This window comes from Calypte anna, chromosome 5, assembly GCF_003957555.1.
Source record: "Calypte anna isolate BGI_N300 chromosome 5, bCalAnn1_v1.p, whole genome shotgun sequence".
Classification (NCBI taxonomy): Eukaryota; Metazoa; Chordata; class Aves; order Apodiformes; family Trochilidae; genus Calypte; species Calypte anna.
In genome coordinates this window covers 7,465,417-7,485,290 of record NC_044250.1, presented here as the reverse complement: position 1 = coordinate 7,485,290, position 19,874 = coordinate 7,465,417, and the positions used below count along the sequence as shown (strand labels likewise).

The 19,874-nt window shown below is 37.1% G+C and overlaps 1 protein-coding gene across 1 annotated transcript in view; it reads right to left on the bottom strand.

Annotated features, from left to right (window-relative positions):
• Window positions 1–793: 793 nt before the first annotated feature.
• Window positions 794–19,874, bottom strand: part of SYT9 (synaptotagmin 9) — a 53,718-nt gene continuing 34,637 nt past the window's right edge. The window contains exons 4-7 of the mRNA XM_030451246.1: window positions 3,486–3,606; window positions 2,260–2,431; window positions 1,492–1,621; window positions 794–901 (exon numbers count right to left, since the gene is read on the bottom strand). Of these exons, the coding sequence (XP_030307106.1) occupies window positions 794–901; window positions 1,492–1,621; window positions 2,260–2,431; window positions 3,486–3,606 (531 nt within the window). The remainder of the gene's footprint in view (window positions 902–1,491; window positions 1,622–2,259; window positions 2,432–3,485; window positions 3,607–19,874) is intronic.

Genomic DNA, 19,874 nt, shown 5'->3' with positions numbered 1-19,874 from the left:
ATCCCAGCTCCCAGATGCCCAGGTGGGACTATAAAGTGTGGCATTTCAGGCAGTAGGTAGCTTGGCACTGAGGGCACAAACACATAGGCAGGGTTCCCCACTTTGCTCAGTTCTCTTTCACATCACACTTGCTCACTGGTAGCACCCATACTCTGAAAAGGGATGGCACATTCCCACTGCAAGAGAGCCTGTGAGCACCCAAGGGCCTCCCTGCTGAAACTGTGCTGCTGTGGTCCCCAGGCACCAGCAAATGGAATTGCTTATGGACACAGGGCAAGACTGTGCTATTTTTTGCCATTTTTTAGCATCTTCCTATTGCCTGACAATCATTCAAGTAGCTGCCTAGGGTTAGTGCTTACACCCGTGTAGGTGAAGTCCTCATCTGCATTCTAGTAACACGCTGCAATCTGATCCATAAAGTGTACTCAGAGACACTGCCAGCAGCCTGCCTCTGTATGTTAGGTGCTTATGCATTGTTTGTGGCTTGATATGAATAAGACCGTCTTTTCTGCCTTTCAGCTTTGGGGGTAATATTGCAGCTGTTCATAAACATGGCAGTTTCTTTTGGCTGGGTTTACTACCTGATTTAAGCTGTGAGAGCAACAATAAAAATGAGTTCTGATAATTCTTAGGAAACAATTTAGTTAGATGAATTCTTTGATGAATTTTTGTGTCTCGAATCAGTATTAGCATTTCCTGTACTGGGGAGAGGATTAGACAGAGGGATTAAAAGGACATCTTTACCCCACTGGACTCTGTGGAATAGCCCCTGAGGATATGGCTAAGAAAGAGTTCAACAGGAATGCCAAATTTCTGCTGAATAGGTTAAAAGGGTGAGGAAGCCTCTTCGGCAGCCATCCAAGCGCAGAAGACCTGCATAACATTTCTGCTGAATAGGGCCCTAAAGACAAAAAACAAAACAAAACAAAACAAAAAAAACATAGGAACCTTGAAAAGCTTTTCTGATTGTGTGGCTTCTTATCAACGCCTCAGATCTCCAGAGACACTTAAACAATTTTTTTTCAGTGCAGTTAGGCATCCCTTGACACGTACTAGTGGCATGGACGATACAGTCTTACAAGAGAAGAAGTCAAATTAGGTTGATATATACCTATATATATATTTAGATATATATATATAATAGGTCTTGTTTTTTCTGTAAACAAGGTCCATTTCTTTACATCAATTACTAGTAAAAATTACCCAAGATCCTAAGTTAAAAAACAAAACAAAAAAAAACTTAATCCACTGTTTGGGGTTTTCATTTATATATGAAAGCCAATTACTACTTTCTATCCCTCTAAAATTGAAAGGGAAAGACTTCTGTGTTATGTTTGACTTTTAATATTGGTGTTTTCAAACCCTTTTCTAGCATTAAGTGCATGCATGCAGACCTGGGGTTTGTTCATAATATTTTAACCAACTTCTTAATGCCATATGGAAGAATTTTCACAATTATAGTAACGAGGAAGCAGAAATTAAAAGTCTTACCTCTACAAGTGGATGCCAGTGAGCAATGGGTTTCCGAGGGTATGAGAGCATTTCATTCCAGTGGTCACGACCTAGACTTTCTGCGTCGTTGCCTACTTGACATACTCCAATGACCTCATTGTGACCTACACTGTGAAATGTTCCATAATATTTTTTTCTTAAAATTTTACCTTTAGAACCATACCATTTACATATTTCATTAGAAATATTATTAATGTTTTTTTTATTAATTCTTGCCTGAAAAATATAATGAACTATGAAGTACATAGGTTTGCTCTTTGCATTTCCCACTAATCAGAATAATTGAGTATTTCCCTGATTACAGCATACACTGTGTCTGTGTGCATTTGTTCCTTGTTTTCACATAAGGAATGTGAATTTTTTTTTTGCCTGAGTTCTGTAATTAATTGCAAATACAAGTAGTCTCTAGGCCACAATTTTAGAAATGGAGGCATGTGCCTACAGTCAGGAGAATTGTGCACAAACAGAACATCAGTGTGTGTGCTGTCTGATTATATGTTCAGTTATTTCATTTCTGGCAAGTATATATGCAGCTTAGTTACATCAGTAATGAATGCAAACCTATATTTTAAAATAAAGAAAGAAAACTTTACCTGGCAGTACAAGAAAATTTAATCTAAAAGGCAATATGGCATTGATTTCCCATTTATCGGAAAAAAATTGTAACTTTGTTTCTGGATGCAAATCTACCGTGCAAGTTTTTGTAAGCAAAAAGATGATGTTACTTTACAGCTACAGGCATCTCACCGGTCATAATCCATAACAGCTATGAACAAGCTAATTTGGTCAATGTTTTCTGGAGGGACGTCAAAGATTATGGCTTCATTGTAAACAGGATTAAGGGTATTCCTCTTGGTAGAAGTTTTTCTTTTCTTTAGTCGCCTTCCTTCACACATTAAAGAAACCTTCACGTAGGGATCTGTGTGAATCATAAGAACAACGTTGGTTTTCTTTTGTTGTTTTTAAGCAAACCTAAATGGGAAGTGAAGGGAGCAGGCTTCTTGTATGCCCATACCTGCTTGCAGTATTAGTCATCTGGACTTGACTGGAATTTGAGGTTCCCTATTACCACAGAATGCCTGGGAGGCAGTGGAGCTCTGGAAATTTTACCTGCTTGTCTGCTTGTAATGAACAATTCTGGATCAAGAAACTCCTTGTTGTGTACTGACTTCTCAAAGGGTATTAAAATATCTACTGAACCATGCTATACATGACTGTCTCATACAACAGCCTGCATATCAGTCTGTTTATAACAGCTTAATTGTTCATACAGATTTGTAGGGCAGACATAAGATGCTAATATTTTACATGTTGGGATATCTCGATATATGGTTAAATATAATTTGAAGTGTAACAATTAGTGTCTTATAATTCTAGAGAGAATTCTAAGAGAGAATTATAATTATTCTTAAACTCCTGAATGTAGTAAAAAAAACCACCCCTACTTCTTGTAGCTCCTTTCTGGGAGCTCCATAACTACCTGCTAGTATTTAGAAGTAATCTATGAACTCTTGCTTACATTAGTTTTCATCATCAGAATTTGAAAGGGTTGCTGAAAGGAGTCTGGGATGATCACTTTTTTGTTCATATGCCAGCAACAGCAGAATTGGCTCAGTGGCTCTTGGAGAGTGTCAGAGGGGCAGGTCCAGGTCTGTCTCTGTGCCATGGCCATAGCAAATCATCCACTGTACAATCAATTTCCCAGTCTGGCCAGATAGTGCTATTCTGAATCACAGTGGCTTTAGAAAGAATAATCTTCCTATCTTTTATAAAAGCAGATAATTTTAAACTGTTGGTTGCAATAGAACAAAATGAGATATCTTATTTACTTCTCCTAAACTCAGGTAATTCAAATGCTGGCAGTATAAGAACACTGTTTTGAAAAATCTGTCTGGAAATTAACAATGCTGAGCTCTGTGACTCAGAAGGGAAATGGGACAGAAATCCACACTGAGCACTGAATGCATTCCTACCTGATGCTCCTGTGATATCCATTGCCTTTAAATTTCTTGCCTTTATTATTGTTATAGTTAGTCTACCAGCTGTTGGAAGGTAGCAGAGTGAAAACATCAGGTCACCAAGATCCACATTATCCTGTTCCAAGGAAAGAATGACAATGTAAAGCAATAATAACAATTTTCTGTTCTTATAAAAGGAGCTATAGATAGCATATACTTTTGGGATCTACAGTTATGTTAGCAAAAGCTGAATTATGATTCTGAGACATCTCTGAAAAACTACAAATTGTTTCAAATTGCTACATTTGTTGCTACACCACCGAAGTTCTCAGGTGTAAATGTGGTTATAATTCCTAGCACTCAGTCCTTGAGGATGAAATACATTTAATTGATGAAGTACAGTGTGAGGGACTGGAATTTGTTCTATTTTAGGGCGAGGACATTGATTCCTGTGCCTTGAGCAGGCAAACTCCCTAAAGTAAGAGTATTCACCTGCTTTGTTGTTAGAAAGATTTGCAACTCAGTGTTAATGGCATCAAGGTTTCAGAAAGGCAGCAAAAAATGAGTAAACTGTTTGCAGTTACAAAGCATCTTCTTTTTGTTTGTTTGTTTTTTTCTTTTTCTTTTTTTTTTTTTTTTTTTTAAAAAGGGAATCCAGCTCTTTTATGAAAGAATAGAGTAAATAAGGGGTTGTATTATATGATTTCTGTGATTTGACTTGCACTTTTTTACTGAACAGTAAATCACTACTTTTAGAGACTTATCTTCTGTAACCTAATATTTCATTTTTGACTGAAAAAAATGATCCTGTTCAGAAAATTCAAAGCTATATTGCATGTTTTATAGGCAAGGGCAATGCAGCTGTTACGGAATATGTGGATCTTGCCCACTTAGCTATTGCTTTCCCAAGCTGGCTCCTTCTGTGACAGTCACCAATAAATTAAGGGTGCTGGATGACAGAAGGTTGAGTAAAAATACATTGAAACAGCCTAACCTAACAGGTTAGTGTTTGTGTCTGAGCTAAATGGTCTATAGGCCAATGCTCAAGGTCTATTTAAGCACTGCATGTAGCTTCATGAATTGGCAGGGGAGACATGGAGGACAGAAAGAGTTGCTGTCACAGAGCTGTAGAAAATGTTATGTTGGAAAGCAGTTCTAGAGGTCTAGAACCAACTAGATTCATTCAGAAACAGGTTTTTTCTTCGTGCTGTTACAGGAGAGAGCTGCTGTTGATGAAGGCAAAAGCTTATATTATGGGCCTTTTTCAGTAATAACTAGCTTTAAATACTGACTTGAGTTCATCAACTATCATCTTCTCCACTCTAAAAATCACTGTTTCATGGGAGCTGTAAAGCTAATAAAGGTTGTGACAATATCGACACAGTTGATATGAGTCACTCTGTTTAGTGTCTCTTGGTGGCTCTTACTTGGAAGCAGACCTGCTGCAACTAACTCTGTGTCACTGACTCACTTTGACTGTGGGAGGATCAAAGTGCTGATTGAGAAGGTGATACTGTAGGAAGTCCTACAAGGCTATCTTCCAGAATTTAAGTGTTTACCTTCCCCATCTCTGAGGCTCTGAGATTTGTAGCTGTGGAATTCTCTCTCAAGCTGCTAACCATACCACTCTGGGGTTTTAATAAGCTACTTCAAGAAATTCTTGAGTGAAGCTTTCTTTTGGGAATCTGGGGGATTTGTTGCTCTGGCAAACTTCAACTGAGAGGTTATAAACTCTTAAGATAAAATAACATAATTGTATATGTTGATTTTTTTCCCTGACCATAAAGAACCTCATCAGGTGTCAGTTGTTCTAACTGTGTATTTTGGTATTTTTAGGTTTTGTCAATCATGTTAAAGTCACTGTGTATTCAACTCCAGTGTTCCACTTGGTTACCAAGAAATTCATTACGTGAGTACTAAAAATGCTTTACTGTTACTACCAAATACAAGAGTTTTGACTGCAGACATTTATCCTGAATGAACATTTAAAAACTTTCCCCCCATTTTAGCAAGAAGTTAGTAGGTAAATTAATTGCTCTACAATTGTTTTAGATGCAAATTCCAAGAAACGTTATTCTCCCACATAACCAGCTAGGACAGTCGTAATTAACAAGACCAGAAGGCTGGTTAATGGTATTAATAAAAGAAAATACTTGAAAGATACTCAAATTACAATGATAATTTATTTACAGGAGTATGGATATATTTTTTTTATTTTGTTTATGTTCAACAGACAGGGTATTGTAAGAATTGAACAAGTACACTGTGATTAATCATACCTGAGGTCCAAGCTCTTCCACTGACCTCACAAACTGCCCATGGCTAGAGGAAGAAAGTGCTGCCTCCATTTTTAATCTGTAACCTTCTCATTCCTGTATTTTATGTCTGCCTTGATTTTCCAGTGCCCCAAGCTTTTGCTTCAGGCACGGGGAGATGGCCAAGTGCCCTGATGTTGTTAGCTGTGTCTTACAGTGTGCCGCACAACCTGCTGGATGTCTGCTTCAGTTTTTCTCAGAGCCCACGTTCTGTTAATGTAGCCCTCTATTCAACAGGGAAAGAGAATGAAGTTCTTTTCTTAAAAAACTGCCCAGTGTTACCTGGTATTCATTCAGTACTAGGTAAGCAGCCAGCTGGAGAGTTCAAACCAGAAGTGTAAATCACAAGGTATGCCTGAAAACTGTACCTTCACAAAGGCAATAAATCTCTTGTGGGAACTTCAAAATAAAGAGGACCTTGTCATTGATGTTTGGAATGTAGAGATATGATCTCTCTCACATTATGATTTCTACTTGTTCCATTTCTGGTGGAACTCTCTAATAGTGACTTCTGTGAAAGGCTTATTGTTCCTGCTTTCCCCAGAAAATATTTATTTTTCCTTCTTTAAAACTAACAAGGTGATAATGCATCTTTTAAATGCTGAATTCCAATGGTAATGTAAATAGCTTGTTAGTCTACAGTCACACAGTACTTAGAGATTTTAAAATTATTAATTTTGTTAAAAGATTAACCTTCAGGATAAATCCCTCCCTAGTTCTGTGTCAACAGCTTCATGCTGGTGCTCAGTTGATGTAACTCAGATTGTTAAACAGGGAGATGTCTAATACTAAGCAGAACTGTGATTATGGGCCTTTAAATGGCTTCACCTTTGATTCCTTGAAGGCTGCATTAAAAAACTCAGGCTGGCTTAAAACTTATCACTGAAAATTGGAAATTACCTGGCAGTTTGGAAGTCTCTAGCAAATGGGGATGACACTTGGGATCAGATTGCTCAGTGGGTTATCCCTTCTCATAAATAAATTTGGGGGCAAAGAATGGGTATATAAAATCAGGTAAAATGGGCACAAGGGATGGAAGGAAGCAAGAAAAAATATAGGTTACAGAATCTGCTTTCGTCTCTGGTCTAGAAGAAAATATGCTGTCCTTGAGTTAGGTAATCTTAAGTTTTGTGCCTCTTTCTTCAGAATCTTGTGTTTTGTATTTCTGGAGCTGACAAGCTGTGATAGGCCTGCTATCACACAGTGCCTGTGCCACTCTAATGAAAGCATATGTCTCAATAATATCAGGTTCCTCTGTTCCCCATCTATAAAAAGGCAGACACAGTTTTTCAACTTTTCTGGTATGTTACAAAGGTAATGCTAATTATGGACTGTGAGATGCTCAGATGTATTTTTTTGCACCTCATCAACTTACCATTAATGCGAGCACTGTGATGCAGGCAGTGATGCCCTTGCTATGTCTTTTAGAGTTGCTATCTGTTGAAAGAATTTTTCAAGGCACTGGAGATTTTATATATTCTTATTGCTATGTCAGAGCTGTACAGCTCAGGCAAGGGGAACTTAGCATATTACTTCCTGTAGCAGTTCTACATTGCTCTACAAAGGTCACCAGAAAAGAAAAAAATAGCAGAGGTTTGATGAAATGAGATGATATAATTTGAGCTTCTGAAGCACTGACAGGATTGATTACCAGCATTTAATTAAATTATCTGGTAATATAGGAATAATTAAAGTATACTAGCTACATGTTGAGTCTAAATGAAACGAAAATACTATAAAAAGCGTTATCTGCTTTTGGGGATTGATGTAAACACTTTGATATACATTTTGTTGTTTATCTGTGTCGAGAAGTCTGGATTCAGATTTGAGTGAGCTAGGATATTAATTCAGGACACAAATATGCAAATGCAGTACTAAATAAATCTGAGACTCTAATCTGTTTGAGAATGATTGTAAATCTAAAGTATCTAACATGATGAACTCATTAGGTTAGCTCTACATTTCTGATTATTTCATCATAGAATTATTTTGAGTTATATGTATGAGAAACATAAATACTTTTTAGAAATGTTTGGTTTTAATTGAATTTCCATGTGACTAGAAGAGTTCTCAGTATACATTTTAAGATGAACAGGGAAGATATGACTAGGAAATTCTATTTTCATGACATCTTAAACCAAAGAAACGAACTCTAGTAAATTAGGCATTTATTAATGCCTCAGTCAAACTGTATCTAAAGAGATATTTTTAAGTAAAGCTCAAGGAAAATAGGAATGGCCTATCTTTTACAATCATTCTTTCAATACATCAATGCCAAGCTATATTTCTTGTTATATGTTATTTTGCAGATTATATTTTCTCAGTGGAATTCCATTTTTTCCATTTAATTGTCTTTCTTTTATTCATGGCTTTAAAAAAGGAAAGCAAATAAGTAGAAAAGCTTTTAGAGTTAGGTGTGTGAAAATGAGTCTAATTTCACTGACCAGGAAAGAACATTAAAAACAATTCTGAAGCCTGGTTTCACTACAATGAAGGAATATAAGGAAGCTGAAGAGTTTGCATGTCATTCACTCTCGATTGTATGTGGCTTTGGGTACACAATTTAGTTTTCATGTCCAGTCCCAGGGTACCTATCAGCTTGTATGCCTATACAGCTGAACAAAGGGCACATTTGGGATGCAGAAAAAGGAAGGAAAGAAAGGGCACCTTTGAATTCCTACTACTCTCTCTATGGGCTTGTCTGTGGCACAACATTTGCTACTTAGCACACACTGATAAAAATGCTGGACCTGAGAGATTCCCACATAACTAATACAGTGAAAAGTATCACCAGCTGAAGAATTTGAGAAAAAAAGACTTTCAAGGGGGAAATAAAGCATTTAGGCTAGCCAGTCTACAGAAGGTGGTTTATGTTCAAATTCTAAATAAAATATTTCTGACAACTAAGTTCAACATTAACTTTATCCAAGCTTATCCAATATGTAGCTTGATATTTCTCTATTAGGACTTATAGTAGTAACGACAAGGTGGTACCACAACAAAATTTCTAAATTTTTTGTCCAAGGTATTCTGGAGCACATTACAGTCAGACAGATATCTTGCCTGACAGACCAATAACGAATACCAGAGCTCTGTGTTGTACATCACAGGGACTGAAAGAAGTAGTAATCCTTCCTGCAGACTGGGTTGTAGAGATCTACTATGATTATCAGCTCAGGGAAAACTCATAGTTTTGCCCAGCATCTTGGCAACCTCTTTGTTGACAGTATTAAATGTAAAGCAACCAGCAAACAGCATATCCTTCATCTCTGCTTTAGAGCCTGCAGATCTTTTGATAAAGATTTTTTTTTTTTTCTCTCCTCTTTCAATCATCCTTGTGTCATGACTATTTTTCTTCAAGGCAGATCACTGCAGTCTACATAAGGAGCATCCTCCAGACATGACTTTGTGTTGTGCCAGTCAAGATAACCTTATACTGTGGGTAGCTGGAGGCAAAGGATAAGCCTTACCCCTTTGTATATTTCAAACAAATCCACTTAATGTCTGTGGGAACATAGAGGTAACTTGTGCTTGCCACAATGCCCTTGGTAAGTGAAGGACAGAGACCTTTTCCTGTAGGCAGACAGTGTACTTATCTCTCTAAAGACCCAACGTCTCCTTTGCCATAATTTATATCCTAGAAATAAGATGGCAGTGATTAATAGAAACTGCCTTTGCAATGGGTAAGGTGCACATTGTCCTCAGTTAGCTGAATATATTTGCAGCAAATATTTATTCTTACTGAGTCATTTAAAACTTTACTGATAGAGTATTATTGTAATGAGATCCTTACTTTATGAAGGTCTCCATTCAGTAAAGATAAACATCATAGGCAAACTTAGTTTTAGCCATATTCTTGAATCCTATAGATTTTACTGTCTGAATCCTGTACACAGATTTTCAGTTCCCAGCAACTAAAGTGCTTTGCTGACTCTGGGCCTAGCAGTGAATCTAATGAATTATCTTTAGCTATTGAGATAGAGTTACTGTCTTAATTTGTTCCAAACTAAGTTGATGAACTGGGGAGATAGTCTGAATTGAGCTAATGAAAATTAGTAAAGACATAATTAGAAAAGCTGTAGTACTGTCCTGTTCATGTGTGTGTGGCTGTATCAGAAATTGATCTCACAAACAAAATAAGGAATTCTTAAAGTAAAACTTTTCTAGAATGTTAATATAAGTTACTGTAACTTCCTCATCAGTTATTAAGAGGAAAGAGTGTGTACACAGAGTTGTTTCTGAAGGCTTGCTAGATAGCATTTCTGATCATAGAAAGTCAGTTGAAGTTTCTCCTTGCAAGTTGAACCATTCCAATTTTGTTTTCTTGAATTGTTACTGCTTTGTGCAACTCTCCTGTCTAGAAAATACAAACTTCACTATAAATTTAACAATACAAAAAAATCTGCCCCGACTCCTCTTTTCCTGGCATTGCAGGCTGCCTTTTATTATTCGATTGCTACTGCGAGGCAGGAGGTGCCTGTGCTTGTGTGTGGGGGACAGGCAACACTTGAGAGCTAGAGAAGATAACTGCATCTTCCTGACCTAATATTTAAAAATTTAAATGTCATATCCAGTAAGACATGAAGCTCACAAGTGAGGTGCTGTTGACAGATTTACTCTCCCTTTTCTTCCAGTATATCCTACTTAAAGTGTATCCTACCTTGTCACCGTTTACAGGTACTGTGCCTCAATACCTAACACTGTGTTTGAAAGAGAAGCCTCTTGATTTTGCAGTGCTAAAGCTTTAAAGGAGAGAAACCTAGCACAGTCCTGACTCAAACCCTTCTCTCTGTAGAGGGGTCTCTAGTGCTTCAGAAATGTTTGCAAGCTTGGAAACGGCAGTGAAACATAAATTGCTCTATATAGGAAGAGATGTTTGGAAGGCAACTGCTAATTCAAAGGGAAACATAAGGCAGAGCTTCAGCTGGGAAACATAAGGGTTTTGATGTTCAGTGAAGATGGTAAAAATGGAAGGACAAGTAGGTCAGGCAGACAAGAGATGCCTCACAGAGGGAAGATTCAAAAAAAGATCTAACTGGAAAAATGGGCAGTAGTTTTCCAAAGTGAGGATCAAAGCTTTTAATGAATGTCCATCAGTATCTGTCATCTCAAAGTCAATATATTTTGAAGAGGATAATTTGGAATAGACCTTATAGATTTTTTTTTTTAATGTAATAATAAGAATGAAATAAACCAAACCCAAAAGTTAATGGCATTGTAGTGCACAGTATCTTACAGTACAAGCTGATCTGGGTTGGCCAATCTTGCTGATTTAAGAGGAAACTCTTTATGAACAGCACACAGATGGAAAGAGATGAGTATATAAACCCTCAAGGGTGTCAAGGCTGAATTCTGGCTTGTAAGAGGAGGCTAAATGACATGTTAAGTGTTCATGATATCTAGAAGAATGTGAGCTTGAATAAAATGAAGCAGCAAATCCATTCTAACACATAAAATTATTCCTACCATGAATTTTGCCAGCTACCTCTTGCTTCCATTCTGCCATAAATTGAAAGTAATGTTTAGGTATCTTAGTATTGCACTAATAATTAAAATCTCCAATGTATCCAAGAAAAATTGCAAGGAAAGAAGTTAGTTTTAAAAATAATTCAACTAATCAAAATATTTCAGTCCAAAATGTCTTGCCTGTTAGTATTTATTTTCATAGCGCATTAAAATGACAATGTCACTTTAAACTTAATCTGTACAGAATTTATTTGATAAAGTGTAGCAGAGCATTCTCTTTTTAAAAAAACTAATACACACTTGCTGCTGAATTAAGATGATATTAAGGCTTTCATCCCTACTAACAGTTCCTCATCTTTCATTAGCACTGAATGTCATTCTCAGTGCTGGCATTTTGTGTTGTGCAAAGCAGCCACCTCTTGTATCATGCACTCCGAGCACATCTTTCTGAAAATGAGAGAAACTAAGTATTTAGGTAGTGCTGAAAAAAGATGGAGAGAGTCACAGTGTCAGGGGAAAAAAAAAAAAAAGCACCTATAGTGTTTTGTAGATGTATTCTTTATAATTACATGGAGTGTTCTGTACTGACTTCCTTGCTACTCAAGCTTAGCAAAATGTGTGATAAAGAAAGGGTGTCTGTATAAATCTGAATCAATTTTCAGTCTAAATAAGTTTGCTCTTCGGTTTTGTTCTTGAAGAAACTGACATGATAAAAAGAGCTATCTAAATAACATAGTGGGCTTGAAAAATAGAAAGCTAATGTCAAAAATCTATGCTTCAGTAGCACATCTTTCTTGCCATGTGAGCTTTTCTCCAAGATATGTTTAATTTTAATTTTTTTAAATTTTAATAATTTTTTTAAAAAATCATGTACCTCTTGTTGAATTTTGCCATCTGCTGCCTAATTCCATCCCAAGTCAAATTTCAGTAGAGAAGATATGGTGGCCTGCTATACACATGTTGTGTAGGCACCCAGGGAAGACCAGGAGGGGATCATTCTACTCGGGGCTCCAGTGCAAGGAATGCAGAAGCTAGAGAAGCTCCTGTTCATTGTAAACAGGCAGCAAAGCAGCACTTTCCTCATAGATTTTGACCACTCAAATGTAACGGGCTCCTTTCAGAGACAACTAAAAGAACTGTTAGTGAAGACTGAATTGCCATTAAATCAAACTCTGTCTAATAATTTAAAAATTCTCGTGATATGTGGATATCAAATCCAAGTTCAATGAAATCCTTGGTGTGCCCTTTATCTCTTTCTCTCTTTGATCCTTTCTGGCTCTTCATCATACTAAAAAGTAATAAAAGAATTATTACCTCTGTTAAAGAGGTATACCTAAGGCAGGCTTCAAAAGCATTATTTGCTATTGTGCAGCTTCCTAAAGTTTGGTGCCCATTTAGCAAGTGGGGAAAGATGAACACTTTTATGAACTGATTTCTCCTAGATTTTTCTATGAGGTACACAGAAATTTTCTTAATCTTGATTTAAAGTTATTTTTTCTTTCAAATAGGTACCTTTCCTGAGTTTTCTTGTGATTTTTTTTCCTCATAGGGATCCCTGACGTTGAAATTGGATTGTTTGCTGTTAAGTTGGTGTAACTAAACACAGATATGTTGCCTTCTGATCTGTCACCTGTATAAACAGTAACACCCTTGCCATGCCAGACTTAAAGACACTATACACAGAAAGTATCAATATAAGAGAAACAGTGGAAAGGGATTAATATGGCTTAAAAAACATGTCTTTCCATTGGACTGAAAGCACAACTAAATTTTGCAACATGATTTTACTGGTAACCCTTTTCTATAAAATTACCCACTTTGAACGATAGTAAAGCAATTTCTATAGAAATTTCATTTACTTCTTAGTAATTTATTTAAAAGGGTCATCTAGAAAAGAAAATCACAGAAAAATTCAAACTGAAGCAGCCAAGGTAAAGAGACTACTGCACTGAAAGTCTTATTCAGCTAATGGACTGAGAGAAAAGGTGTCTACAGCAAGAGCTGGGGAAAATGTGATGGTGTAGAGTGTGATAACAGTTCTTTTTCTGTAATACTTGTTCCCTACCAAATCTGCTCGTGCCTCCCCGTTATATTTAGGTGTGTACTGTAGACCATTTAAAGACCACTTTAATGAACATAGTGTCTCTTTTAAAGAGTGCACAGAGGGAAGTGTAATATGCGAGATAGAGAAAGCACTAAATACAGAAGTACTTTAGTGTTTTAAATCCATAAAAGTGAGTCACAGAACTTCCTTCTCTTAGAATACTTCTCTCCTAACTTGTTTTATTTTACATGTGCTACATATGAAATACAGTTGAGAGGAAAAAAATCTTTTCTATTGTTTGTTTTGCTCTCTTCCTGATGGCATCATCTGCATTTGTGTGGGGTGAGTCTGGGGGTGCTGCCCCGACTTCTACCTGGTTATGTTTATGTTCTGAATAACTGGTGCTGTTTTGTACATACTACCTTATGGGTAGGAAAAAAAGCTGTATTTTTAGAAAGTCTGTGAGTGGCTCAGTAAACTACCTTGCAGTTTCTCAGATACCTTCTCGAATTCTTGCTTTAGTTGCCTGTAATTTAAATAATCCAATAATTTTGAAATTAAAGCAAAGTTGTGAGTTGAGTTGGCCTACATGGTGAATTAATTTTAGAACTCTGTAACTTTCAGGATCATCAGTGATTTTAGATACTAGACTTCAGTTTTTTGGAAGGAAATGTGATTTTGAAAGAATTTAGTGCAGTTACCTCTTAGTATTCTGACTCATAACTTTTGGAGCTAGACTGTCTGAAAAGGAAGGCAGTATGGGTTTTTGTGTGTGGTGCCTTAGCACTGAAAAGTTTCATGAAATAAACGATTTCTGAGAAGAACAAGAGAGTGGCTGGATGGGAGTGAGGAAAGTGAGCATCTACTGCTGTATCTACTGTTTTTATTTTGATTTTTTAAAATATAAGTATATACAGGCACAAAAATGTCATGGTTATAGATAACATGGAAAGCTTTTTACACGTTGTTTTATAATAGAAGCTTTGTGTTGAATGGAGTGCTCCTCATGGCTTTCTCAAGAATGCTGACACTGTATACTGGGTAAAGTGAAGATTTGGAAAAGGAGCTGGCAAATGAGAAAGACTGATGAGCTACTGAAATGAATGTGTCAGGGGTTTTCATTCTACTAGCACTGCTGCAGGCAGCCAAAAGGGGAAGATGTGCATGTAGAACTCGGGTAATTTTGGATGAGAAATTTCTATTTGCTTTCTCCAAGACCAGAACTGATAGCTGACTCATAGCTACCAAATTCTGGGAGAGGTGGAGATTTAAACGTTTGCTGAGCAGGTCATTGTCATGTATTTGTTTTGCAGAGAGGAATAAAAGGATGGTAATTCGCTTGCTTTATTATTCCAGGAATTTTCTGATGTACATCTCAGCTGATTTGCTTAAATTATTGCATATGTTTATTGCATGTGCTGTTTAAAAGATACTACTTCCAAAGTCTAATAAGAGGATATACATGAAATCTGAGCTTCAGTGAGAATTCTTTCCCTGACTTTACACTAAAGATCTCATGCTGAGTACTACTCATTTCTACCTCCATAAAATTTTGTCCCAGCAGAGTGAAGTGTATTGTTAGATTAGCATTTACTGGAAGATTCTGTGCTCAGTGGAGCACAGATATTCAAAGGTTTTCATTATTTTAAAGTGATTCCTTTCTTCCTGATGATCACAAATAACTTCGTAGGGGGCTTGAAACCAAAGTCTGCTCTTTTCTTCTTATATTTTTTGTATATACTTTTGTTTCCCTTTACTGCATACATATTTATTCTATTGTTGGGGTTGTCCAGAAAAATTATCCTACTGTAGATGAGATGGTTGGTTAAACCACAGCTGACTTAAAAAAATATTTATAAAAACCCAGCATGCTTTAAAAAGAAAACACATAAAGAGCTCTATGAGTTCTGAAAGCAAATATACAAAATACAGTGTGGGAATTGTTCTTTTGCTCTCTGGTGCTAACTTGCATAGTGCTTGGGTGGTAGTTTCTCTATTAATAGAATGTGCTAGATATTTCATGATATTGCTAATCTCCTACTTACTGCTCATTTTAGAATTTTAATGCAGGAAATGGAAGAGGAAATGTTAGGTAGGAGGAGTGGTGTATTTCAGCCACTTGTGCTGTGGTTGTTAGTAATAGGTTGCCTGACAGGCAAGGTTATGTTTTCTGATGCTCTGATAAACTGCTGTTTTTAAGATGCCAGATTTGGACCAAGAATCTGAGTGGGGAATTTTATCCCAATAGTTCATATCAACTGTGAAAGACTCCAACTGTCAGTAGCTTTCTGCTTCCCTGCCCAACACAAGCCAGATGCCATCACTAGCTGGAAATCTTTCCCGTGGTCCATGTAGCTTTAATTCTGAGTTTGTCTGATGAAAGGAGCAGCAAGTGATGGAGCACTCACTAAGATAAGCTCCAGCTTGTGGCTACTGTTTTCTTGAGTAAATAGAGCAAGGTGTTTAATCAAGCAACAAAGTGCCAGAGTCACGTAGCTGTACAAATCTCAAATGTCATGATCTCACAGATGTTGCTAATGCAATTCGTCATTCCAGCCTGTCACTTCACCAAAGCACATGGTGTGAAATACTCTAAATCTCTCTTAAGGAGCCATAGGAAGGCTCAGGCACTGCAAATGACTGTATGCTTCATTTACCCATGTGAATACTTCCAGTGACTTCAGTGGGACTGGCCACAAGAAGTTATTATATCTCTAATTCTGGAATTCAAGTGTGCATGCACATTATCTTTCAGCGTTTGTGAAGACAAGTGCAGAATTCATAAATTTGACATTTAATCCCACCCAGGCAAGCACAAAGTGATGCTGCATTGGCCTGTTGGATTGTTTTCAGGGAACACTGTGCTTCATACACATACACAAACACAGGTATTTTTCTTCATATTTAGAGACAAGTATATGCATGAGGAGAATTTAAATAAAATAGTGAGTTAAAATGAAGAATTCTGCTGTAAAAAAATGTAGCAAACTTGGGACTAATAACTCTTGATAAAAAAGCTTCTAGTCAGGCTATAGGTCTCCTAGTCTCACCATTGTTTCTTTAGCTTTGCTCTCAGAAATATAGCTCAATTGCCATGGAAGAATGACACCTTTCTGTCCCTCTTCTCTCAGATAGCTTGGCTGCCATATAATCTATTTTTTGCAAAGTGAAAGAATGGAAAAGCATAGCTATGTAGTATGCATATGCAGTAATCAGAGCCAGGTTCTCTACAAGCCTCAGAAGTGCCCTCATGCTCTGAAGGGCTGGGGATTGAGAAAGAAAAACTGCCATCTCTGAGCCCTCCCTGGAAGAATAAGGGACTCTGCAATATCTGGTATTACACTTGAACATATAACCAAATCTTGGACAAAATGTATTCTTTTAAAGCTTCTACTCTCATTTATGTCAGTTCAATTGTTTCATCTATTATTTCTTTCAAACTACATGATTGGTTGCTAAAAGTCTCCTAGCCTTTCAGGAGAAAAGCTATAGAAGCTTTATAATTAGGACATATTGTTCCTGCAAGATGTCATTCTCCTCCAGACGACTCAAGCCTTAGCTGTAACTTCTAATGTTTTCTCCCAACAAAGGCAATGGAAGGTCTGAAGACTCGTGTGATTATTTAGCAAATGGGGTAGCCTTTTCTTGATTTTGGCAAGCTCTGTAATTTACTCTGTAAGCACAAAAACCCCCATGCTTTCCAAGAACTACAGTTCCTGGAATGCTGGATGGTTACAATGTGAGACAGGTTATGTCCTTCAACAAGCATTTGAAGGGGGACAGACAGATCTTCTGATGAGAAGAGCCTGTGTAGAGTGGCACTTTCTTTTCTACCTCTTTACCTGAGATATGGATGTATGGGAAAAGATGAAGTCAGGACTGTACCCCAGCGAGCACACACTTTAAGTAGTGTTAGAATGCCAGCCTGTCAGGTAAGGGGTGCAGGAGATGCTTCTCAAGTAGCCATGCTGCCCCCTGCACAAATACCCAGTATGTCCTGGTAGGAGTTAGAAGCATACTTAGGGTTAATTCCTGAGTATATAACACAAACAACAAAAAAGGCCACTCAATGCTTAAATTTACATGAGAAGTGGGTAAACAGACTATACACGGAGGAAAGCAGTAAAACTCTGAAATACTTGATGGAGAAAGGTGCCTGATGGCTGTGATATCTTGTGGGTATTAAAGACTAAAAAAGGGTTGCGGCTTTTCATATAAGAACAGGATGTTCAGAGGGAAAAATGCTTTCAAGTTTGGCTCCAAATATTGGAAATCAATTTAAAGAATAGTATTTTTCTGAAATTTCGATAAATCTGTAAGGCATTGAAATGCTTCCTGTGACCTCTGCTAGCAAAAAAGACATAGTAAGAATTCCCAAAACTGTTTAATAATTAAATGTGTGTTTGTAGTGATTTTTTTTCTCTGCCTGGATAAATACATGTTTAAAATGGAAGTTATATAACCCTGTAGAAAAAAGGCTATGGCGGAGTCTAATCTCGAATTATGTGCAGGATAGTTACAGCCAGGATCACCCTAATACAGCTATTTTAGTCTTAATGATGTGTGAGTGCTCCAGACTGAAAAAGCTCACTTGTCAACCCTGATGGCAACACTCCAGGTTCTGGAGTGTTGTGCACATGCACTTACACACAATTACCTGAATTATCATTTTCTTAAACTAGTCCCAAAACCCTAGTAAATGTTAGCTGAGGCTTCAATGATATTACAAGATTCATCATGTTTCTGACCATGTCGATGGAGTTACAAGGCTGTTGGGCCATCATTTGCATTGAACAGTCACCATTATTTCAGAGCCATGCTTGGAGTGCTTGTACCTCTGACTTGGGACCAGCCTTGTTGCATCTCAGACCATCAGTCTTCGAAGCACTTGGCTTTCTTTTAATCTAGAACCTTCCAAGTTTTATTGAATATATTTTCACAGATACCTAATTGCTCCAGACAGAATTAGGCATCTGCTGCCTTTTAAGTTTTTGGAAAACACATTTCAATATTTTATCTCTACCCTATATAATAATATGTGACTGTAGCTGTCCTTTGTTTAGTTACACTGAGTGCTGTCTTCTAATCATTTAGACATATGTCATTTTTGACAAATCTTCTCCTACAAAGTACTTAGCAAAATCATTAGATGTAAAAAGAAAATACATAGACAAAGGGAAAAGCCCACTTTTGGAAATGAACCCATTTAAATACGTGGTTATTAAAAAGTGTAAAAAACAGGAAAACCACTGGCTGCAGCTGTTCTCCACTGCACGACTGCTACATCTGTTGTGCTGATGCTAATGGCTAAGTAATTTCTTTTTCATCCTTACTATGGTGATCCTTAGAAATCCAAAGGATTAAAGATCTCTGACTTTCAGAATCTTCCACCTATAAAATGATTCATCACATTGTAGTTGTTTTTTCCCTGTACATTTAATTAAGTAATAATAGACAGAAAACATGAAACAAAGAGTGTCATTTGTGACTTAGAAGATGAACATCTGCTGATCTTAAAGGCAACATCCTGCTTCTTGAAGACAATTATGGTTTCTGTATTTTTTTAATACGTCTTGGTTTGATTGTGGCTGTTTTGGGTTTTTTAAAGGAATCGAAAATTGAAGTGAGGTGAATCCTGCCTCTTGTGCTTACTGCCTCATTTTGCATAGCCATGAAATAATTGTTGTTGCTTCTTCAACATTTACCATCCTATAATATGGGCAGGACACATGGGTTTGCAAATCTATCTTTTCTAGAGAGACTTGCATTTGCAAATCAATTAAACATGTAGACATCCACATGAGCAACAGATTGACTCCCTGATGCCAAGGCCTACTTGTTTTAAACACATGGAACTTGTTAATAGCAGATAGGTTTTCTGTATTACAAAAAAACCCCAGAACAACTATTGTTTCCCATTTACAGCTACAGTCCTAAAAAGTAGAAATGGGACTTAACAGTGATGCCTTGGATTTGAATTTATCCATAAAGCCAGAGATTTGGGTTGTTTCTACTCCTTCTCAAACAGTTGATTCAAAATCTTTCGTTACCATTGTAAACATTTTAGATGCCTTTCTGAGATCTTGCTCAATGCCATCACTTTTATAAACCCAGCAACTTGCCAAAACAGGGTTTTTAGAAATATTGACTAAAATATCTTGACAAGCTAAATGTTTTTTAAAGTTGGAGTAGGTGGACTTAGTTGACTTTCTGCCAGCTGCAGTCTCTGAACACTCTCAAAGAAGAGAAGCATCACTGCATAGAATGGATTAAGGCTGGGAGGAGGAATCTGCAGATTATGGACCTGGTCTCATTTCTGCTATTAAGTAGTGTCATGTCTTACATCCTTTTTGTCTGAGTAAGTTTCTCAGTATAGGGAAAGTATTTACCTATTTCTTTCAAAGAGGAAGAATATTTTCCTCAAATTCTGAGGATGTAGGCCCTAAGGATTATGACATCCAGCTATGCCTTTACATTTGGCACACATTAAATTCTCACAGACTCTTAGCAGGAGTGGTCCTGCAATGGTAATACAATGTTTGGGGAAGATTTTTGCAGTTTGAGGACAGAATAGGCTTG